At 34.3% G+C, this 25,842-nt stretch overlaps 1 protein-coding gene across 3 annotated transcripts in view; it reads left to right on the forward strand.

Annotated features, from left to right (window-relative positions):
* The window catches only part of CWC27 (CWC27 spliceosome associated cyclophilin), a 180,059-nt gene that overhangs the window by 73,721 nt on the left and 80,496 nt on the right, over window positions 1-25,842 (forward strand). For all 3 annotated transcript variants that reach the window (XM_033110497.1, XM_033110496.1, XM_033110498.1), the window contains exon 12: window positions 23,068-23,168. In XM_033110497.1, coding sequence (XP_032966388.1) covers window positions 23,068-23,168 — 101 coding nt within the window. The remainder of the gene's footprint in view (window positions 1-23,067; window positions 23,169-25,842) is intronic.

The raw sequence follows: 25,842 nt of genomic DNA on the forward strand, positions 1-25,842 counted from the left end.
ATTTGTTCTAATTGTTTCAGTTTTTCAAATGTTAATATATTTATTCTTTAATGAAAGTTTTTGTAGAGTATATTTTCAAAGTGAATGTAAATAGTTTTCCTAATTAGAAGAAATATTATAAAGCATTTGCTGTAAAACTGATAGAGTTAGCTTTTTAAAATTTTCTCAAAACTATTTCCTGTATTTATATTTTGAGAGCTGTTGTACCACTTTCATACTTATCTTAAAAAAATTCAGTGTATATATCTATTGATTAATCAATAGATAGATATGAAAAGTTCCTAGAGTTTAATCTGAACTTTTAATAGTTTAGCTTTTCAGCAAGTTTTTATTATCTAGTGGTGACTTTGGGGGTAAGAAATTTATGAGGTTCTCTTATTGCTCTAGTTGCAAAAAGTAATTCCAGAAAGAATTTAGGGACTTGGATCATTCAGGAATATCATGTTCATTAGAAGAAAAGAAGATCATATTAAGTCAGTGCTAGTTTTAAGGGATAGAAATTGTTTGAGTTTGAGAGAAACATTTGAAAGAATATTTGGAGGCAAGAGAGGCTGAATTATTTTTAGTTGTCTTTTCATAGCTTTTCTGTATAATAAATCCCATTTTTATAATTCTGAAAATCAAACCTGCATTATATATTATTTCTGTCAATGATCTCTATACAATAACACTTTGTGATGAACCAGATGTGGCTAGCTAATGTAACTAGCCCAGTTTGAAAATATAAGTATGTTGATCAAAATCTGTAAATGTGTAAAAGCCTATAAAGAATAGTAATATTTTAGGAGCAAAAAGAAAAGTGTCAGTTGACAATGCATTTTCCAGTCCATTCTCCCTGAGAAGGTACCAGATTAGAGATGTTGTAAGCTCTTATTTGATTTAAGGTTTGAGTAAGTTAACAGCTGGGCGATATATTGTTTTAAATAATAAAGTCTAGGCAGCACCATTTATTACCAGTTTAAATTTCAGTATTCAGTTCATTTATCACTGCCTAATAAACACTGTACTTCCTTTTTCACCACATTTACTCACTCTCTGGTGTTCTTCCATGGTCCAAAAACAGACAAAGACAAATGCCTATGTGTGGGCAGGACATGCTCAGTCAAGATTTCACCTGATGGCTACCAGGTTTAAGAAATCCAGCAATACAAGCCTATAAAAGTGGAACCCCTGACAGGGACCTACTGTTAGGTAATTTAAGAATCACACCCACAAAGGACTTACGAGCAGCTTTTGGCAACATGAGGGCACATTGAGTGCCTGTTCCATATTAATACCCAATTTGTTGGCTTTGAAAAAAGGAGTCATGATAATAGTGAATATAGTTGCATAAATAAGGTAGTATTGCTGAAATACTAGAAGTCAGGGAGTCATTCAACATGGCCTTAAAAGTCGGGGAAAAAAGACTTAAAAATGGAAAGCCATTAGGTCAGATGTATCAGAGTAGTGGAAGAAACCATAGATCAAAGTCAGTGACAGATCTAGGTCTCTTACTAAAAACTCATTTGAGCCTCATTGTGTGTTCTTCCCGATTTACTAAATGATTATTAGAATTGTGATTGCACTTTACATCATTTCAGTATCAATTGTACTTTAAAGGGATAGCAAAGATTTACACAAGATTAAAAATTTCAGCTTATCCAAAGACATTTACGAAATGAATACAGATTTCTCCCACAGATTGGGAGAAAATATTTACAACAGCAAATATTTACAGTATGTTTGATAAAGACTTGTATCTAGAATCTTACCATTCAAAAATAAGAAAACAGTTTTTGAAATGGAGAAAGGACTTGAACAGACATTTCACAGGAAGACAAATGGGTGGCCAATAAGCACATGAAAAAGTCTTCAATATCATATTCAGGGAAACACGGTTTTAACCACTATGAGATAACACCCACTAGATTGGCTAAAATTTAAAAAAACAAACAAAAAGCCTGGGAAAAATCTAATTTTAGTATGGATGTAGCAAATCAGAACTATTAAACACCAATCACTGATGGGAGTGTAAAATATGACAAGCAATTTGACCATTTTTCATAAAGTTATGAATACATTTATCCTGTGACCCATCATGCCTAGGTGTTTTCCATGTCCAGGTATTTATCAAAGAGATATGAAAGCATTTTTCCACAAGAATACTTGTGCATGCATGTTTATAACTGCTATATTTATAATTGCCAAAACTAGAAGCAACTCAGATTTATGTCAAAAGGATAATGGATAAACAAACTGTGTATATTCATTGGCAGTATAGTAAGTAGTCAGCAATAAAAAAATAAAATAAAATAACTACTAATACATACTATAGTAGTTTCTATGATTCTCAAAAAACATCGTGCTGAGTGAAAGAAGCCTGCCACCAAAGAGAACATACTGTGTGATTCCATTTATATGAATTTTTAGAACATGCAGACCTAATATATAGTGATAGAAAACAGAGCAGTAGTTGTGGGCAAGGGGTGGGGAGGTGGTAGGGATGGCAGAGATCATGTGCCAAGGGGGATAAGGGAACTTTCTGAGATGATGAGAACATTCTAGGGGTTTGGGTTATGCAGGTGTATACCTCTGTCATTGAATTATATACACTTTGAATAAAACTCATTGAATTATATACACTTAAGATACATTGCATTGTATATAAATTGTACTTCAAAGTAAAGAAAATTTGCAAAGGTAGACAGACCTGATTAGAATTCAGAGTAAACATCACTAAAGTGGTAGGAAGTAGGCTTCTAAGGAATGGTAAAATCATTTGAGCAAAAGCAAAAGAAAACACTGAGCAAAAGCAAAAGAAAACACTCCGCCATTATCAAAGTTTGTCTAACGAAGGTACTATAAGGCAATATACTAGATGCAGAATTAGATGATTTCTTATGATCGTTTCCTGTTAGGGTTCTATTATTATTAGGAGTGTTTATTATGTCCCAGGGACTATACTGAGTCTTTTGTGTTGATTTTCTCATTCTTAGTGAGACTTTTACCAGAGTATGTGAACGTTTAAAATGTGATTGTTGATTTATTTTGACTTTTGAAACTGTAATATCAGCATTTATTGTTGGTGAAGTTAAAATGTAACAATAATAAGTATTTATTTGGCACATCTTATATACACACCCTTCTATGTTAATTCATTAAATGCTCTTAGCAACCTTACAAGGTAGTTACTACTATTATTAGACCCATTTTTGAGTTGAGAAACCATGGTCAAAAGCTTAAGTACCATGTAAAATTTCAACCCACGTAGTCTCACTTCAGATAACCATGCATTTTTAACTGCCATGCCATACTTGCTGTACCGTTACATTCTTAACCATAATAAGCAGCACTTTTTAAGAGTTTTATTCATTTGTTGATATTTAAATGAATTAAAATATGAATTGGTGGAAGAATTAGAATATTTAATATGATGATACTAGATTTTAAAATCTCTTTAAACCCTCAATGTGAATAAAATGCAGAAGTCATTACATATGCAGTAAATAAAACATCAAAAATCTACATCTATCTAAATACAGCATTTGCCTGCCAGCGTTATTGGGGCCGAGTGCATATATCACCCTATAAATTGCCCTGCATGTGATTTCAAAGCACACTACCATCCTGTAATAGATGTCATCAGATAAGGCTGAAGTGCTAGCCCAGACTCCTGATTGTCAGGCTAGACTTTAAATTTTTTCTGTAGTTGTTTTGACTGTGTTTTATGATGGGTACCCATTCAATACAACTAATCGTGGTGTTTGGTTTTGGGGGGTTTTTTTGTGTTTTTTTTAAGCCACCTAATTTGTGGTATGAATCTTGATGTGACTTCTTTTATATGCTTAGTTATAGGACTTCTGTTCAGCTACTCTTCAGATGGTTCTCCAGGTTGATTGTTCTGTAATTTAGTTGGAGTCTTTTTTTTTTTTTTTTTTTAAGATTTTATTGGGGAAGGGGAACAGGACTTTGTTGGGGAACAGTGTGTACTTCCAGGACTTTTTTCCAAGTCAAGTTGTTGTCCTTTCAGTCTTAGTTGTGGAGGGCGCCGCCATTCAGCTTCAAGTTGTTGTCCTTTCAGTCTTAGTTGTGGAGGGCGCAGCTCAGCTCCAGGTCCAGTTGCCGTTGCTAGTTGCAGGGGGCACAGCCCACCATCCCTTGTGGGGGTCGAACCGGCAACCTTGTGGTTGAGAGGACACGCTCCAACCAACTGAGCCATCTGAGCCATCTGGGAGCTCAGGGGCAGCTCAGCTCAAGGTGCCTGTTCAATCTTATTTGCAGGGGGCGCTGCCCACCATCCCTTGCGGTACTCGAGGAATTGAACTGGCAACCTTGTGGTTGAGAGCCCACTGGCCCGTGTGGGAATCGAACCGGCAGCCTTCAGATTTAGGAGCATGGAGCTCTAACCACCTGAGCCACCGGGCTGGCCCTTTAGTTGGAGTCTTGATTTGGTCATGGGAGGTGGCAAGTGCAGTGTTTACCTACTCTGCCATCTTATATGACCAGGACTCGTGGTTTTGTGGTCTTTAATGTTATTGCTGCAATAATACGACAACATTAATCTTTCTGGCTTAAAATTTCCCATAAAATTTTTTGAGTGGGTATTTTGCATATTAACAGTATATTTTATATTTACTTGAAGTTTTTTAAATTTATTTTTTAATTATATTCAACATAACAGTATTATATTTGTTTCAAGTGTATAACATCCTGATTAGACATTTACGTATCTTACAACAAAGTGATCACCCTGATAAGCCTAGTACCCATCTGACACCATACATAGTTATTATGTTTTTGACTATATTCTTTGTACTGTACTTTATATTTATATCCTAGTGACTATTTTAATAATTGGCAATTTGTATTTCTTAATTCTTCTCATCTTTTTCACCCATGCCCCCAGCACCCCTCCCATCTGGTGACCACCAATTTGTTCTTTGTATCTATGAGTTTGTTTCTATTTTGTTTTTGGTTCATTTTGGGTTTTTTTTAGGTTCCACACATAAGTGAGATCATATGGCATTTGTCTTTTTCTGTTGGACTTATTTCACTTAACATAGCACACTCTAGATCCATCCAGGTTGTCCCAAATGGTAAGATTTCATTCTTTTTATGACTAAGTAATATTCTTCGTATATATGTGCTACATCTTCTTTATCCAGTCATTAATTGATGGGCACTTAACTGATGCTTGCCTATCTGGACTATTGTAAATAATGTTGCAGTGAAAAAAAGGGTGCATATTTGCTTTCAAATTAGTTTTTTGGATGCAATCTACAGATTCAGTGCAACCCCTAACAAAATACCAATGGCATTTTTCACAGAACTAGAACAAATAATCCTAAAAATTAAATGAAACTTCAAGAGACTCAGAACAGCCAAAGCAATGTTGAGAAAGAATAGCAAAACTGGAGGTATCACGCTATCTGATATCAAACTATACTACAAGCCTATTGTAATGAAAACATCATGGTACTGGCATCAAAATACACACATAGATCAGTGGCACAGAATAGAGAGCCCAGAATAAATCCTACGCCTATGTGGTCAACTAACCTTTGACATAGGAGGCAAGAATGTACGATGGGGTGAATACAGTCTCTTCAATAAATAGTTGTTGGGAAAACTGGACAGATTCTTGCAAAAAATGAAACTAGACCACTTTCTTACACCATATACAAAAGTGAACTCAAAATAGATTCAAGATTTAAATGTAAGACCTGAAACCATAAAATTCCTAAAAGACAACATAGGCAGTAAATTCTTTAACACTGCTCTTAGCGATGTTTTTCTGGATATGTCTCCCCAGGCAAAGGAAACAAAAGAAAAAATAAACAAATGGGACTACATCAAACGAAAAAATTTTTACACAGCAATGTGTGCTTTAACAAGTCCTCTGGTGATTCTGATATGTGCTCAAGTTTTAGAACTACTGTTTAAACTATATTCTGTTGAAAACACTTTCCACCTTCCCCCATTGTTTTCTAAACCGTCTTTAAGTTCCTACGTTTAATCAAACTCTTTTGTTATGGTGTTAAGAGTGCATTGTGTGAAACACATCACTTTTATTCTCCCAGGTTTATAATTTGCCATTCTACTTGTTGTACACTATCCTCCAGGTAAACAGAAATGTTACCTCATTTGCTTTGCTGTTTTTTGCCTCCTTATCTTCTCATATACCATTTTCTCTGTCCAATTCCTCACACCTTTCTTTCATCCAATTCCCACTTGTATAATAAAAATAGAACTCTTTAGAGTTTGATGTGAGGACTAAATGAGATAGTATATATGGATATGCGTATTAGTACACTACTTGGAACATTTTTGGAATAGAGAAGAAGCTGAAAGTAACTATGTGAAATTCTGATCATATTACTTTACTGATTTTAACTTTTTAATAAATATACTCCATAAAGGAAAATTCTAGTTTATTGACAGAATTAAGAACAAATATTGAATCTTGCCACATATCTCATATTAGTTTAACAAAAAGCAGTAGGGGTACCAGAAGGCCAAATGTGCACCTTATTCTATAAAATGGTAGCTTTTATTCATGAAGCATGAATCAAGCCTAAATTAAGAACTCACATAAATATAAATAAAGCATCTTTTCCATTTGGACTGAACTAGTTTGGATTTCACATTAGCTAAATTAAAAATATGTTTTTATTAGGTGCAAGTAGTTTCCAAAGTGCTTTTCCTGGCTCACATCTTGTCCTTATTTTCTTGACGGGTTGGTCTCGCACAGTTCAAGAAAATTTTTTGGTCGTGTTTGTCTGCCAGGTGGTAACAGAGTAGGAAACCCACAGAGAGGTTGTCTACATAGACTTATGGAAAAGAAAAACAGGCCTTTTCTGCCGCAATAGCCTGGGAATTTGTCAGTTCTTATATCCGGTCACTAATGCCTCTGACGATGCCACTTGTTTTCAGCTAAATGCCAGCCAGACTTCTAGAAGTAGAGAATCTGTAGGTTAATATACAACAAATCTTTAAGCCACAAGGTAGGTGAGAATTTAAAGTCAGGAAGCACAAACTGATGGCCCCTGCTGTGGCTTCGTGCCTATCGTGTCCATAATGCATTTATACTGTGTTGTTTGTGCATTGTAGCTAGAGAGGAATGAAAACTATTTTTTCCTCTAAATTTGGAGCTTTGCTGTTTACTGTTGAAAAAATTGTAATACCTTTCCTTTTCCCTTCTCACTGTCTTGTTTCTTGCCTCTTTCCCTGTCTCCTGCCCCCATGCCTCTTAGGATAGGAAAGAAGCTTTAAAAAATGTAAAGCTTTGTATTCATTCTCCAAAATACCTTCTTAGTGGTATAATGGCCATAGAACAGAAGCATATATCGGCTTGGTTCCACAAATGTTTAGTTTTGGTATGTGAGATAAAATTTGAACAAAATGTTTTTGAGTGACTTGAGCTTGTAGTTTTATCAAATTCATACAGTGAATTTATTTGTCCATGTGATGGATAATAAAATAACAATGGAAATTTTAAGAAACCTTTGCTTAAAGTCTCAATACTGTTGTTATGGTAATAGACTTATTACTTAGTACAAATTGGAATATACCCTACAATAAAATTCATTTGTCTTACAAATAGAAAAATGTAAGCATCGTATAAGGAAGCATTCAGTTATGCCACACCCTCTTTTCTTTTCTTGACTTATATACTCTATTAAAATACTCTAAACTATTTGAGATTATTCAGTGATACCATTGTGAAAATCAAAATATTTTAACAACTGGGTTCTTAAATCAGTAAAAGTGATGCATTAAGTATCCTGGACATCAGAGTATTTTTAGTTGATTAACTTGTTAATTATAATTTCTTTTCTTTTTAACTTTAAAGAAGGACACCGAAGGAACTATAAACCATTATACCCACCAATGATGTTCAGGGAAAATCATTAGAAATATTCCACCTAAAATGGAAACTTTTCTTTATCTAAACAGAAATAGGTTTGTTTTATAATCAGAATTATTAGTTTATAAAATCATTAAATCACATGGTATTGCACGCTACAGAACTAATCATTTTTTTTATTTTTTTTTGGTAAACCTTTCAAATCTTCTCTAATTTTTGGATGTTGGCATGTACACACATTCACAAATATGTGATTTTATATAAATCAAATAATACTCTATCTTTATTATGTAATGTAATTATTTTAAATAGACATTTCCCTTTATAAACAGTGTACTGAACAGCCAGAACATTTTTTTTTTGCATTTGTCCAGGTGCTTGAACACTTTTGAGTCCGTAGGATGAATGCCTGGAATTGCTGAGTTGAAGGGTATACACATTTAGAATTGACACTTTGTCAGTGCTTAAGAGAAGTGAATTTTTTAGTGTTAAATGTACTTTTTTATCTACCAAAATGGTGAAAAATTGCCACACTAAGCAATCTAAAAGAAAAATTAGCAGTACCAGCAATTTAGTCTGATTTGACATATTCACTGGACACTGAGTATTGCTCGTGTCAGATTCTGTGTTAGTTGTTAGGTTTGAAAAAAAATGAAATGACTGTTATATTGGACTAATGAAGATTGCAAAGAGGTAACAGGAAGTTAAAATATGATATGGTAACTATAACAGTAAGAATAAATACAGGGAGCTTGCGTACCAGTATTGGGCATTCAGAATACCAGTATTGGGCATTCAGAAGCCTTTGTCGAGAAAGTGGCATGGAAACAAACAGATGTGAAGGATAAATGTGAGTTATGAGGAGAGGGGCAGTGGAAGGCAGGAGGGTTTAGGCCATGAGGAGTAGGTATCAAAGATTATGATGCATTCTGAGAACTAATATGATTTGAGAATGTATGGAATGCATACAGAAGGTCAGGCACCAAGGACAGAGCTGGAGAATAAAGCAGAGCTGAGACTGTGAAGAACCTTGCAGAGTTTGTGAGTATGGACTTTGAGAATTAAGGGGTGCTGTCGCAAGGAAGCAATGAGATCAACTTTGAGCTTTAAAAAATTACCCTGGCTCTAGTTTGAGAAGTAACTTGAAGGCAAGCAAAGCAGAGTCCCAAGGTCAAACGGATGTGGTGAACTTCATTTGGGAAGGTATCTGTACCAAAAGAGCCCAAGCTTGCCAATTAGACAAGGCAGTAAGGAAGGACAAATTTCAAAGTCAGGTAAGCAAAAGCACCGTTTATCTAATGGCTCTTCTGTTTTGAAAAAGCAAGCAAACTACTTCCTGGGGGACTTGAGAACTCCCACCCACCCACTCTTGTCTGAAGTTAGAGTTAGAAAAACTAGGTATTAAAATAATAATATCATCATCATCATCTTGTAGTTATTATCAGAAAGACTATACTTAGTTATACTCGATTATAGAACTAAAACAGAGTGACTCATTCTTGAGTGGTATAGAAGCTCATTATATACTTTTTGTCTTCGTCACAAATGGTTCAGAAGCTATATGGAATGGCCTGCAGGTGAAGGAGGGACCTTAGGGTGTCTGTGTGCATTAAGTGCGAAAGGCAGGGCCATCGGTCCCTACACTGAAAATGTGAAGTTTCCGTGACGTAATAGTATCACCTACATGCAACTCCATTTGTGAAACACTGTGTAAAACTTTATGATCCTCTGGAAGCCAATTTGTATAATTCTAATCCATACTGATGAAAGTCTAGCTGAACACCAGGAAAACTTCTGCGTCACTTTTTTCCCCTATTTAATCCATACCATGTATTGTACTTAAAAGTCATTTATTCACATTTTTGTTTTTTGTATATAATGTTGAAATGATTTTTATGTCAAGAAAGCAAACTTAGCAAGGCAAGAACACTGTGGGAAATGAGAAATCTTTAATAAATAATTTACATAATGGTTATCTGTCACCAAGTATGACCTTCACAAAAATGACCTCATGCTTTTTAGGTTTACATTATTTTGTCTGGTTCAGTTTCTTCGTGATTTTTATTCTGTGTGGTACATTTGAGATGTCTGTCTTCTCACAAAATTCTTCCTCTTCCCTGGCCCCCACACCTCTCTCTGATGGTTTCCAGAATTGGTATTCTGATACCATTTCTCTTTTCCTTTATGCCTACGTTGATTTAACATGTACTACATATTGAATCACAGTGTTAGATACTGTGATGAATGTAGCTCGTTAAATGTTTTTATCTAAATGACTTTAGTTGTTGTAAAAATGATGCCTACTGATAAAAATTGTGGCAGTATATCAGAAAGAAAGAGGAGAAAATAGGAAATCCAAAACAACAACACATCTGAAAACATCCAAAAATAACTATCATTAACGTTAAGTTAATTACTCCAGATATATCTTGAACTGAGGACAGAGGTACTGGGATAAAAGAGATGGTGGTAAACAGTGATCCATTCAAATATAAAACTAAGACTATACAACTGTGAAAATTCTGCAAATAAATGCTATGAACATTAACAATGTAAAAAAACAATAATATAACTAATTCAAATTGGAAAATGGAAAAAGGAAAAAGTGGGAAAACTGTTAAGTATACTAATTTCCTCAACCTTTAGGGCAGGAAGTTAATGAGTACAGCCTAAAATGGAATCGTGTAGTTTTTAAAAACTGACTTTAATTTCTTAACATTTTCATAACTCTTTTTCATAAAATGGAGGAATTTCTTAGGAAAGCTCTTAGGGACAAACATTATTATGCAATTTAGAACTTTCTTTAGTCTCACTTCTATTTGGCATTTTTATGTTTAAGTAAAATAAAATATAATATTCTCTTTTAATAAAATTATCTATTTACTCTTGCTTTTTCCTCTTTTTGTATCACTAAGAGAAGTGAGAACACAGGGCCAACCTCTCCCCCTCAAGTCTGGAGAGAGGCAGACGGATACAGGGAATTGCACCTTGCCTGAACACAAGCAGAAACCACAGTGGGAACAGTGCTGGGATAGAAAACTTGAACTGTAATTGATAAATTGCTGAAGGCTCATTGTGGACAAGTCTGAGTTAAAAACCCAGTTATTGGGGGCGGGGGCACAATATTGAGCTTTACCTCCCAGAGCTCAACTAGGTTCTCACAGTAAATATCACAGAAAAATCCCCTAGTGCTTCCTCCAGTAGTGGGGAGGTGGGTAGAAACCACTGTGAAATATGCCACAATACTCTGTTCTTCTGGTTTGCCCGCAGGGAAAGCTAGCTAACCAGTGCCTAACCTATGGTATTATCAGAGCCTAATTGACCTGGGGGGAAGAAATAGCCGACTTCAGCTGGCTGTAGACTTCCATGTGGGAGAAATGAAATACCCAACTCCAGCCGCACTAGCCTTCCACATGGGAGAAGGGAAATACCAATTCCAGCCCATCCTAGCCATCCCTTCCCACCTAAGTGGGGAAGAAAACAACCTGAGAAACACTGGTGGGGTTCACAGTCTGGACGCATAGAATCACTAAAAGACAGACCCAATCACTGTAGGATGCGTCCTCTTCCCCCACACCTCACCACCCCTTTGTTAAAGGCCTATTTACAGCAGTTCCTTTTACGCAGTACATCATGTCTTGCTATCAAGAAAAAGTTATAAGGCATGCCAAAAGGCAAGGACATAATTTGAAGAGACAGAACAAGCATTAGAACTAGACATGGCAAGGATTTTAGAATTATCAGGCTGGGAATTTGAAACAACTATGATTAATATACTATGCTAAGGACTCTAATGGATAAAGTAGACAGCATGAAAAAACAGGCAATGTAAACAGAGAGATGAAAATTTTGAGAAAGACCTAAATTGAAATGTAACAGATCAAAAACACTGTAAGAGAACTAAAGAACGCTTTTGACAGCTTATTAGTAGACTGGATATGGAGGGGGGGAAAATCACTGAGCTAAAGGATAGAGTCTTTGACACCAAGAGACAAAGATTGAACAGAACAGAACAGACTATGTAAAACTGTGGGACAATTACAAAAAGTGTAACAGGCGTATAGGGAGTACTACACTTCTCTTAATGAGACCTACGACCATGCACACTTGTTTGGCAGTCACATCACAGTGTTGACTCTGATTGTACTATAATCTAAATCCCCTTAGTCTTTTCCATTGGTGCTGCTGCTATTACGCCTCCTACCTCTTGATCCAGTCCTTATACCCTACACTCATAAATGCTTTGTCTTCTGTCTTATACTCAATGCAGCATCATATGCCAGAATATGGGCAGAGACCTGGATTACAGTATCTTAGTAGAAATAAATCTTATGCTTAACTTTGACCTGTTATTTAGCGTTCTTGAATAGTTTGGTTAGGACTAATCCATAATCATTTTTGTTTAAGCACCCACCCATTATTTGTTCTTTGCTTTAATGGCTGTAATGAAAGACATCATTCATGTCTTGTTTTGTAATAAGTCCTTGATTGTTTTCTTCTCACAATATGTCAATCTACTTTCTCTGTCAAAGAAAAAAGTCAACTTAATTTTAAATGATTTGTCCTTATTAATTTATGGTGGTTGTTTTGAGATCACTTTATCTATGGTGCTCTGTATTTTCAGTATGATAAGTCTTCGTTTAAATTTTCTTTTTATTTATCCTCCTTGGATTCATAGAGCTTCCTGAATTGCTTTTCGTCAATTTTGGAAAATTCTCAGACATTATTTTCTCAATCTCAGTCTCCTTATTTTCTCTTTCTACAATTCCACTTATACATGTAGTGGACCTTCTTACTTTGTCTTCCGTGACTTTTAGCCTCCTGTAGTTGATTTTTCACGCTGTGCTTTGTATCCTGTGTTATGCATACTTTCAATGTCTCTCCTAATTCACTCACACTCTCTTTTCAGCTATTCAAATTTTCATTGAGTTTAACTAGCTATTCTATTTATCCCTTCTAAAAGTTATTTTGATTATTTTTCCAGTTATTGTTGTAGGTCTTATATTCAAATTTTTATTCTCTTTCATTCTTTCCATCTAATAAATATACTTGTTTTATTTTTGCATTATCTGAAGTTTTGAGAGTCAGGTTCTGTTATTGTTGTTCCCCTGGTTCTCATCCATAATGCCTTGTTTCCTTGTACGTTATGAAATATTTTTATTGGGGGCTATTTTCTTTTTTTAGAACTTTTCAGAGTTCTGTGAAATCTGGATCAAGGATACCTTCCTTCTGATAGAATTTGCCTGTGGTTCTAACAGTTGCGATGGAGTGCTATAGATCACTGGAGATTTTAACTAAAAATGTTCCTTAGATACCCTAAGAATATGCATTAGCTTGAGAGCCTGCTTACTTTCCTGCATGAATCCAAGGCACACAAACTTTTTGTGGTCTTCCTTTGTTTTTTTAAGCAGATGTGTTTATTCCCACCTTCCCAATGAGTGGAGAATCCTTTGCTTTATGTGTAGGAATACCAAGTCCTAATACTTATGATTAAAACCTCATGTTAAAACTCATGTTCCTAGGTTACCAACACCAGTAACTCAGAGTGTCCCAGTAACAGTTTCAGTGCTTTTTGCTCTGATTTTCAGTCCTCTCCTTTTTTTTTTAAAACCCCTTTGTTTTTAGTGAGCTAAGCTATGCATTTAAAGGTTATTGGGGTTTTTTTTGTTTTGTTTTTTTATTTTTTTGTTTTTGTTTTTATGTACTTATTCAACATTTCTAGGTGTTTGATTGCAAGAGAGTTTGCAGGTTACCTGGTATACTGCCTTACTGGAAATGGAAAACTCATTTGTTTTTCATATTGAGTTAATATCATTTATAAAGTTGGATTGAGGAAGAGGCATATGGCTAAAGACCGCATTTCTGCCACAACGAATTTGCTCCACTTCTGTGAAATATTGACAAAGCCAAGTTCTTGCTGTGTAATAACATATTTGATACTGAACTTTTTACTTGGTGTTTAGACAGAATAGCAATATCAACTACTGTTGTCATGGACATTTTATGATTTTATGCAGTATCCATTCTGGTTTAGTCTATTTTGGAAAAGATGATACTATTTTTTAAGATTTGAAAGAGATCTTACAAGGTTAATAGCAATCTACATCAGATGTCTAAACTTTTTATTTAAAAATAAATGTGATCTTTCATATGAAAGGAGTAAGATTGTAAGTCTACAGTTATATGCAGGTACATTCAGATTTCTCCTTCATTCTATATTGCAGGGTACTTACTGATAAGTATATAGTCTTTCTATTCTTACATATTGATCTAGCATATTATAAAGGGAATGTAGAACATTATCACTCAAATTAAATTTTATCTGCTGATAGATACCTTCCAGGATCACTTAGACTAAACTAATGTAGGTTCCTGTTAGCCTCCCTCATAGAATTTGTAAGTATATATACATTTTTTTGTTGACTTGTTTATTTTTTACCTTCTCAAGTAGATTATAATGAAAGAATATAAGCAATTGAGTTGCAGGTATTACTGACCAGAATGAAGATATGATAATTTTGTAATTTTTAGTTTTTTTGAACTGTTACATTTCTTATTTTCATAGCTTCTGGTATTTAATCCAAGCAGTGTATCAAATGCAAAAACATGTCAATAAGCTTTTGAAATCTATGCATCAATGAGAAAATGGAAGGATTTGCCTTTTTAATCTTTTGAGTTAGCCAGAGGTCTCATTTTGTCAATAACTAATTCTGTAGATAGTAAGAATAGAAGTAGTGTAGGTGGTGGAGATGAGAACAGTGATGGTGATAATAATAGAAGCAAACTAATGTTGAGTACACATTCTGGGCCAAGCACCACATTAAGTATGCTAAGTAATTTCCATGGAATTGTATTTCATTCTTACAACCTTATTATTACTTCAAGCTTATCATTTCAAGATGAACTGAGACTTAGATGGGTTATCTTAATTGTCTAAGGGCATACTGCTATTAATAGGTAGAACAGAGCTTTGAACATACAATGGATTTCCCTGATTTAATTTGGTTAGATATTTCCTGGATATATGCAAACATTTTCAAAATTCTTGTATATAAACTACAGCATATTCTAATACTTTCTGATATACGATAAACCTGCATCCCTGCTACTGCTGATGATACCAAAGTCTAAAAATCATGCCATACATCGATAGTTTTAATGCCTATGATGGGCTTTTGTTACAGCTATTTTATGATTTCATCAACAGCGAAACTATTGTTTCATTACAAACATATTGGGTATCTTTGTGATTAAAGCAATAGACTAAAAACCATGAAGGGTGTACTGTTTGGTTTTCAATCATGTCCATGTGTTATGAATTCTTATCAGATGTTGGGAAATAGCGGGCTTTAACTTCAAGTATCACATCCATGGTCCAGTAAACAATGATCTCTAATGGGCATGTGTTTAGCTGTCAGCCTGCTTAACTAGGTCTCTGAGCAAATGCATTTACTGTATTATATAAGAAGTTTATACATATTCCATTCATTTTTGTAGATTTAAATTCTCTTCAAAAACGTATCACACACTCAGGTCTTAACAACTTTACTTTTTTTTTTGAAGGTGAATATTAAAGAAAGTCAGTGTTTGAGCTCACCACCTTTATATTAAGATAGTATTTCTCATGCCATAAGAAAAAAGAACAAATATAACTCAGAATTTTCCTGAGGCACATTCCTGGAAATGGGAGGAAATGAGAAAAGCATCTGGGAAAAAATAAAAACTGACTGAAAATTATGCAAGATACGTGTCATTGCCATTTTAAATCTTCAATCTCAAGTTGAAAAGCTGCACAATTAAAAAAATTGCAAGATTTCTAAACTACTTTTATAAAGTAATATAAAGTCTGATAAAATTGTAAACATACTGTAGTTGTAAAAACGTTCCTGTGCAGTCACTTATTCGTAGTGTCTTCAGTTGTATAAAAACATGTTCAGCTTAAAAATGTCTAAATGTACTTTTCATTTAGTGGGGTAAGTTAGCCAATTAAGTGAAAAACTGCTTAAAGAATTGGGATGTCTGTGTCACGTTTGCCACTCTATCATTGACTTGGGCAATATTGAAAAAAAATATTTTACTATCTCTATACTTCAACTTCTTTGTGTCTAAGATGACGATGGCTATATTCAGCATCTCACCATTTCCTTACATAATGAATGGGCTTTAAGATCATAAATCCAAAGGAATTGAAATAAAATGATCTGCAGAGTATACTCACTTTTTGCATTTATATTATAATTATGATTATGCATTTCAGAAATATTAATTTACACCTTCCTCAGACTATTCTTAGATGGTGAGAAAACTGAAGCAAAGAAGGAAGGTTAATTGCACTCTCACGGCCACATAATGATGTTGGGTCTAGGTCTTCTGATTAACATCTCTGTCTTTTACCCAAATGTCCTGTTTAATCTTTTAGAATGGATGTTAGTTTTTAAAAGAAAAAAACAATCCAACAATATTCGAGTAGATATCTTTAATAGTATAGGAATTAGTATCATTTTTTTAATATAAATATTATTGAGGAATATATTGGAGGACAGTGTGTTTCTCCAGCTGACAAGTATCAGCTCCAAGTAGTTATCCTTCAATGTAGTTGTGGAGAGCACAGCTCAGCTCCAAGTCCAGTGGCCGATTTCAATCTGTAGTTGCAGGGGGTGCAGCCCACCATCCCATGCAGGAATTGAACCAGCAACCTTGTTGTTGAGAGCTCACGCTCCAACCAACTGAGCCATTCGGCTGCACCTCTTAAGTTCAGCAGCAGCTCATTGTCTACAATCGAGCTGTGGAGGGCACAGCTCACTGGCCCATGTGGGAATTGAACTGGCAACCCTGTTGTTTAGAGCTCGCGCTCTAACCAACTGAGCCATCCAGCTGCCCCCTGGTATCTTATTATCATTTTTACTTAAAATCATTGATTTTTATTTACTGTTTAAATTCTTTAAACTGATTATGTAATTTAACAGTCATGAGTTGATAGTAATATATTTTGTCTCTAAAAAACTGCCTTCTAAACATGAGACAGTGTTCTTACTCATATTAATTATTAACCTTTACATTAGACTTATTATAATCCATATGCTGAACATAGCCACAATTTACAGATGAGAAAACTAAGGCTCAGTGAAATTGACAACTTTGTTCCAAGGACGTGCTCAAGTGCCACTTTCTCCATGAAGCCTTGAAAAATTAGGAAGATTTTAGTAGACAGAAATAGGGAGGAAAGACCATTTTAAGTAATGGAAATGGCATGAACAAAGGGGTATGTGTGCTGAAGCTTAAAGTTTGCCAAGGTAATTATGATTAGTATGTTTTGGCTGAAATTTAGAGTAACTGTAGAGGATATGTGAAGATAAAGTTGAAAAAGTAGTTGGAAGGTAGCTCATGAGAGAGACTTTAAATGCTTGGAAAAGAAATTAGGGCACAATTCAGTAGGATTTGGGGAGTAATGAAGATCAGGGGAGTAGAAGTATAGGATTTGACATAAGTGTGCAAAATGAATGGAAGGAAGTTCAGAACAGAGGCATGTAGACCACATAGGAGATGGTTGTAATAGTCAATCCCCGAGAGCTGTCATTGACCAAAGAAAGAAAGAGACTTTGTAAAGGAAGAAAGATGTGACTACTTATCAGATGTAAAAAGTAAGGAAGTGATACCAGAAGTGGGCCTGACACCCAGCATTCTGGTGGCTTTACCAAATACAGGAAACATAGAAATAAAGTGGTGTTTTTGAGAGCCAAAACGATCAATCTGACTTTTAAAATTGTAAATTTGATGCATTTATGGGATATATAATGAAAGTGTCCATCCGGCAGTTAGAAATGTGAATTTAATCTTGAAAGTGGAAGTATGTAAAAAGCATCAGGCTTATTTATATAGTTGATTTTACACACTTGACTGCATTTAGATGGAATTGAAGTCCTAAACGTGGATGAAATTTCTAGACAGAGAAAGAGAAGGGGTTAAGACTAGGCTACTGAGAAGCACCTATATTTGAGGAGCAAGAAGTGGAAAGTAAACCCACTGGAAACAGAGAAAGGATATCAAAAGGGAGGAGGAGAGCTGCCGTGGGCAGTATGTCTGAGATAGCAAAGGGTCAGAGGTAAGGTGGTCGATGAAGTCGGATTCTTCTGAAGGCCTAAGTTACGATCTAAAGGGACGCCGCTGAAATTTTTGATGAGGAGGTCATAAGTTACTTCTTAGACTATAGCAATTTAAAGGGTGTACAGTTTACTAGTAAGATATTAAAATAGGTGGATAGTGGGTAAATGATGACAAGAGCAGTTCAGAAATAGGTTGTAAAAAAAAAATTTGGAAGCTCAAAGGTGTGGATAAATTGCAGGAAAATGTTCTTACCTCGCCACTCACAAATGCTTCGCGTTTAGACTTTGCCCCACATTCTCTTCCTTACGCTATCTTTTGTTACCAGCCCCGCCACCTCTTTTTAAATCAGATGCTTTAGCATAATATTTTCACATGCACCTATATTTTCCCTACTCTCTGTTCTTGGTTTAGACACACTACTTAGATGCTTCTTCACTGTATCTCCACATGCTACCTCCTACTCATCTGTCAGGGTCCAGTTAAATGCCTCTTCTGTGAAGCCATCCCTTATTTAGCCTGTGATAATCTTTCCTTCTCCTAATTTGAAAATGCTTTAGTCATTTCTTTGTCATGGCAGTTACCGCTTTTTATTATGTACTGTTATTATTTATGTACTTTACTCACGTCCCTCCCTTGGAGACTTTCTCAAGGTATCAGTGTACCATCATGGAAAGAGAGCCGAGACTTAGAATTCAGACAATCCCATTTTTAGTTTCTAGCTCTATCACTTCCTGATAAAATGTGTGACCTGAGGCTAAGTATTTAATCTCTGTAAGCCTCAGCCTTCTTACCTGTAAAATGCTATATCACAGGTTTTTGAGAAGATTAAGTGGTGAGGGAGGAAACTGATTTAAAGAATCTATGGAAGTTAGGTTCTTTTCCCTCCTTACTCATCTTGATTTCTGTGCCCTCACTCAGAATGGTACTTAACAAATATTAGATGCTCTAGAAATTGTTGAATAAATTACTAATTTCTTTGCTATTACTAAATATATAAAGGGTACTGGTATAATTTTTAGGCTGCTGCTACTTTATTGGGCTGATTTTTTTTTTATTTTTTTTTTGGAAAGAATCGTTTTTCCCCCCATTGGAGCAGAGCTAATTACAGATTTATCAGATTTAAAAATATATAGGGTGCAGAATTATCTGGTGGATAATGGTGATGTCATACAAACCACATTAAAAATCAGATGACTTCAAATTAGAAACATACTATTAGGAAAAAAAGTTAATTAGCTTAAAGTTAATAGCAGCTTACAGAAGCCATTTATTTTGCCATACGAGCAGAAACTAGGCTCTGAGGGAGCCAAGAAGATGTTGCCTGGACTCTAAAGCAAGCCCATAGTTTGTATGCTTGCTTTGTAAGCGGTATGTGCTAGGCTTACAATTTTCATTCTCATCATATCAGATTTAAATATATTCTAGTGTCAATGGATAGGATTATATTCCAGAGAATTTAAAATTGGGAACCATAAAACTAAACTGTGATCTAAAGACTATTCTAAAAACTTACACTTCATTCCAAGAGGTATGGATTTCACAAGTACTGACAAATGGTGTTTGAATAGTCTGAAAGATTTTGACAGTGTTGTAAATCCTTAATCATTTGAAGAATTCAGAATAATGAAGCATATTTTAATAATCTGTATCTCTATCTCACTTAGTCTTTTTCGAGTTTTTATTCATCATTGTTCATTTTGTATATTACTATGGCTACTTCAGGAGTATATCTAGATCTTTGACTATTTAAGGATAGATTTTTAGAAGCTAACGTTATGCATTCATTTCCCTTTTTAAAAGATAGTGAACCTAGCTGATCTCCAAATGTAGTAGAGGTGGCATACATTTGTAATAAATAACATAATAAATATTCCTACATGGCAAATAGCCCTTAACTGTATTCCTATTTTGAACATGTGACCTAAATAATAATTGCTTCCATTTTTTGAATGTGTATTGAGTGCCCAATATTTTAAATATCTTACCCTGATTTTATACTTAAGGAAACTTAGTCTCAGAGAAGTTAAGTAATTGTTCTTAAATCACCCAGATAGTAAGTGATGCAGTTGGCTTTTAAATTGGGACTTTCTGAATCCACAGCTAATCCTTTTAATAACTGTGCTCTGCTGCCTCTACAATAATATATGCTTTCATTGCCTCTCATTCTTCACAGACTTAAAATTATTCTTATAACAAATTTGCTCAAGCATCATCATGCAGCATTTCCTTTTCAACTTTCAAAATAATCATCCCCTCAAAGACTTTAGTCTTCAGAAAATATCATCTAAAATTTCTGAATTACTTACCAAAGTAAAAATTTTGTAAACCAGTATAATAAAAAGATAAGGGTATTTAGTGGACAGAGCAAATGTGGTTGCTATTCCCTGAGCTCAGGGAATCGGAAGTGATTACATTCATCTGAGAAGTACAAAATGAGAGCCGAAACTAGGCATCGGTGGTCAAAGTCAAGAAGAGCAGTTATATGTGAGAGAGACTGGAAAATGGTGTACTTCTACAGTGATTCAGTGAAAGGGAGATAGAAGAGTCCCACAGAAAGTTTAAACTCTGGTCATTAGACGGAAAATGATTCCACGATCCAATAGGGACATCAGAAGAAGGAACAGATTTAGGCAGGAAGGAAATGACTTCAAGTTTGCACATAGAGTGTTTGTGATTACTGAGACATGTAGCCTCTGCTGCCCATCTAGATCTGGGCCCTTGAAATGTGTATAGTTTGAATTGAGATGTATAAATTCACACCAGAATTCAAAGATTAATACAAAAACTGAATGTAAAATATCATATTAATATTTTTATATTGGTTGCAATATTGAAAAAATATTTCGGACATACTGAGTTATTGAGTTCAACGAAATATGTTAAATTAATTTGACCTGTTTCTTTTACCATTTTTTAAATGTGGCTGCTAGAAAACTTAAGGTTGCCTTTATATTTCTGTTGGGTAGCACTAATGTACATGAATATTTATAACAGAAATGTTAAGACCATAATCAGGGCAAAATATCTAGATTTGGAAATAACCTGTATAAAGGTGATAGTTGATGTTATGAAATTAGATTAAAATGCCATTGTAAAGGGTATGGGAACAAGAAAAATGCCAACAATTATAAGATGAGAAGAGAAAGTAACTAGGAGAACTGGAAAATCAAGGCTCTAAAATGGTACATAAGTCTGATTAGGATAGAATTTTAAGAAGGATGGAGTGGTTAATGTTGAATGATAGGAAAGCCAAAGAGGAAGAAGAGGACTGAGAAAAGGCCACTAAATTTGGTCGATACAGAAGCAGTTTCAGTAGCGTATAAGAAGGATAGATTGCAAGAGATTAAGAAGTTAGAGGTTGATGAAGTAGGTTGTATATTATAAACTCTTCTTTCAGGCCGGGAGTCCATGGGGAAGATAATATCACTTGATTGAGCAGAGTACGGGGAAATTTGAGCATGTTTGTTGGCTAAAAAAGGAATCTTTGAAGTAGAACTACTTGAAGTTATAAGAAAGAAGATAATTTCTATAGCAAGGTCATAATGCATTGGGTTCCAAACTTGAATTCATAATAGAATCATCTGAGGAACTGGTCATAAGAGCAAATTCCCAGGCAACGTCCAACATTTAAAGAAATCATATTCGCTGGAGGTTTGTTTTCTGGGACATTTTAACAAGTTCTTCTAGGTGATTATGATGTATCCATATGGACAAACAAGTCAAGAAAATTAAGGGTGCAGTTGAGGACATCAGTGAAATGGCTGACCATAACATCCAGAATGGATAGAGAACTAACTGGAGTTAGAATAGGGCCAGTGCACCCTGAACTACGGCTTTCATTATTATAAGACTGAGCACAGGTTCCATAGGAATGAAAGACAGAGGTTCAACCTTTTTAGGTTCACCTAAAAAGGTTGAAGATGTTGATAAGAGAGAAGTTTGAGAATTCAGAATCATGGAGGCCAAGCAGATACAAAACATAAGCTGGCTGTGTGTGTTTGATGTGGGAAGGAGGAAAAGAGAACTGAGCCATACACAATGTGAGACCTATCCGTTTGATGACTCTATTATAGGACAGAGGTGAAAAGGAAACTTAAGAGATTTGGCGATCAGCAGGAAGCATTAAAGGTGGAATCAGTATAATACTATTTTAGACTATTAAGATTAAACCTTGGCATGAGTGTCTTTTCCAGAATGACACGTCTGCTTTGGCTATAGTGTTCTGTTTCTGTGATCCACTCTAGCTTTTGTTGAAAATAGAGTGGATGCTTGACGTTCACTCTAGATATAAAATGCATAGTGTTGACTATTCACAAATGACCCTAAGGGTTCATGACATTGGTAGTTAACCATTTTTTCCAAGGCATGAATTTATATCTCCTGTTCTAAAACTGACTTGTAGAAACTAGTCACTTAATTAGTGACTTGTCGTCCTGAAGTCAACATTTTGCATTTCAGTTTGCCTTTAATATATGATTATATTCATCATCAGTATCAATCTGGTAGGTTTCACAGAAGAGGAAATTATTTGCAAAATTGTGGTATTAAATGGGTTAAAAATTGAGTTTAAAAAAATTGAGTTTATAAAAAATTTAGCACCATACCAAGCTCATAATAATTGGTTAATAAATGGTAGTTCTATGTGTCAGTTGAGGAGTTCACCAAGTTTTGAAGCCAAATCTTTTTGGTTATGCCCAGGTTTAGTACATATTAAATAGTACTTATATTAAAATTTTTGTTTTGATTTGGATCTACATGAATTAATAAACTGAAACTAGAATGTTAGATTTGCAAGTAAATTAGAGGGAGAACAATGGGTCATTTATCTACTTATTTATCTACTTTTTATCTACATTTATCTACTTATCTACTAATTTATCTACATTTATCTACTTATCTACTTCTGTTTGATATGAAAAATTACAACTTTAAAAATATCCCTTAAGTATGTTTTCATACCACAAATACACATACATAGAAAGAAAATGAATTACATTATTCATTTTGTTTTTCTCAGAGATTCAGTGTACCTGAAAACCAGTTTTAGTTGCTTTTGCTAAACATCTTCCTCTCAGTATAGTATGTACTAATGTGATATGGTTGTTTTTGTTTTATAGTGAAGAGCTCAGAAAAGAAGCAAGGCAATTAAAGCGGGAACTCTTAGCAGCAAAACAAAAAAAAGAAAATTCAGCAAAACAAGCAGAAGAAAGAAGTGAAGGTAAGAGCATTTATCAGGCTTATATTTTTACATGGTACTTCTCCTCTTCTCACCCTCCCCTCTTCTCGCCTTCTTTCCTCCTTTTTCCCGCCTCCTTCCTTCCTAAGTTGAATTTTGCTTAAAAAAAAAAAAAAGAAAAAGAAAAATACTTTCTTTGGACAGTGAGCCAATAGAATAAATTTCCACATAGGACTTTTGTTTGAGAAATAAATTCAATCAAACATAATAATAACTTTTACTCCTAAAGTAAAAAAAAAGAAAAAAAAAATTTACTTCACATCAGGCAAAACTTAAATGTTGCCATACTATATATCTAGAAGTGCACGGAATGGAATATTTATTTTTTATATTGTATACCCTTTAAAACTTCTAAGAAAAGTATTTAGGCCTTATGTTTGAGACTTGTGTAAACATTTGTGCATTGGTTTGAACAGTACTAAATGCAAACTAATTTTTTTTTGTTTTTATTTGACCCTTATGTTTAGATACAGAAAATCTAAATTATTGATAAAACTGACCAAAAGCTGCTCAAAATTATACTTTGCTTTTTTATACAGGTTAAATATGTTCCTTATTTCCCTATGATTTTTATAAAGCTAGAAGCTTCAAAAAAAGCTATTTCACTGAAGATCTTTAGTTTAAAACTGTTTTAGCTCTAAATATTCAATTTATATATATATATGTATAATATTCAATTTCCAATTAGCAGATTAGAACTCTCAAATTTATTTTCTTTTTATAAACGTAAATTACATGGGGATTGTTTCTTATAATTAAAAGCATTTAAAATATATGAAAATAATTTCCTTTTACTAGAGAGATCTTTTACTTAATTTCTTTATCATTTTGTGCTAATAATTGTTAGTACCCCATGTCTTAAGAACCATGCTGAACTAGAGACGTGAAGTTGGCAATAGATGGCTGGATATTTCTTGCTTTCGTAGTTCATAATCTAGTAGGAGTGAGAGAATTGCAAATTGATAATTACTGTAATAGTGCTGTATGGTTAAGGCCTATATTAGACATAAACTGTGCTGTGTTTATCTGCTTTTGAAATATTACATACAATTAGGTGAAGAAAGATTTTAGCCTTGAAGAATGATTTCGTAACACAAAAAAAGATTCTCATGGAGCTTATTTCAGTCTATGCGAAAGTTGGCCGTGTTAAAATCTTTCTCCTTTTTTTTTTTTTTTTGCCATGACTAAAAAGAGAATTATGTTAGTAATTGCTTTTCTGAATTTAATCTCCCTTATATTATCTAGTAATACCTGGATATTCTCTAAGTCTGAATAACTTAGAGAAAGTTAAAATTAGCTTCCAAAAAATTGGGTCATATGGTTGCTATCATTTTTCTTCTAATCTCAGAATGAGCCAGTTTATTTATTTATTTTTGATTGTTTTATTTTGAAATAATTTTAGCCTTACAGAGAAGTTGCAAAAATAATAGAGTTCCCTTATACTTTTAATGTTAAGGCCTTGTATAACCATAGTACAATGATTAAAACCAAGCAATTAATGTTGATACCATACTATTAATGAACTGCAGACCTTGTTAGAATTTCACTGGTTTTCCCACTAATTGTCCTTTCTCTGTCCTGTGATTCCATACAGAATTCTGTATCGCATTTTGTTAGCATGTCTCCTTGTTCTCGTCTGATCTGTGACAATTCCTCAGTCTTTTCTTGTCTTTCATAACCTGATACTTTGAAGAGTTCTGGTTAGATATTTTGTAAAATATCTCACTTTGAGTTTGTCTGATATCCTCTTGTGATTAGATTGAGGTTATGCATTTCTTGGCAAGATTGCCACATAAGTGATACGTCCTTCCCAGTGCATTATATCAGAGGTACAAGATGTCTACTGTGTTTTTACTGGTAGTTAAAGTGGTGTCTGCTGAATTTCAATGCTATAAAATTACTCTTTTTCCTTTTGAGATTATAAATCTTTTGGAGAAGATACTGTGATACTACATACGTATTCTGTTTATTTGTAAGCTTCTCCCCGCTAATTTTAGTATCCATGAATGGATCAGGCCTATAGTCTAGTTATTTACTGTGGTGTTCTAATGGTGATTCTCTGTTTCCCTAATTCCTGTTACTTTTGTTGCTTGGAATAATTCTGTAAGAAGGAGCTCTCTCTTCTGTTATTTAGGTATGTACTTATTTATGTCACTATGTATTTCTTTTATTCTATGTGTTATACTCCCAAATTGTCATTATTTATTTTGTTGTTCAAATAATACCATCGTTGGCCCCTAGTTGCTTTTTCAGGTTGGCTTCTGTGTTCTTTCATCTTGCCCCCATCTTCTGAATACTTTCTTACTTTATGGCACAAGATGCTCCAGGTTAATATTGTGTTTTGCTTTCTTCACATTTGGAATCAACTGCTTCTCCAAGGAACTCTGGTTTCTCTTATTGGAGTTTGTATTTAGAAACCAAGATGTGGACACTTAAGTTTTCCATTTTATTCTGATTCTAATATTTTTAAGAGTGTTATTAGGAGCAGTATTGTATTATCACTTTCGTAGAATGGTTAACAAAATTCGTTTTTAGCCCCTAACTATGATACATGATGGATTACCTTTTTACTGGGATTGTATTTCTTCTAAACTTACTACTTTTATCTTTTAAAATTGGCAAGTATTGCTTATAAGATAATAGAAAATTATTTCAT

This window comes from Rhinolophus ferrumequinum, chromosome 7, assembly GCF_004115265.2.
Source record: "Rhinolophus ferrumequinum isolate MPI-CBG mRhiFer1 chromosome 7, mRhiFer1_v1.p, whole genome shotgun sequence".
NCBI classification, from domain to species: domain Eukaryota; kingdom Metazoa; phylum Chordata; class Mammalia; order Chiroptera; family Rhinolophidae; genus Rhinolophus; species Rhinolophus ferrumequinum.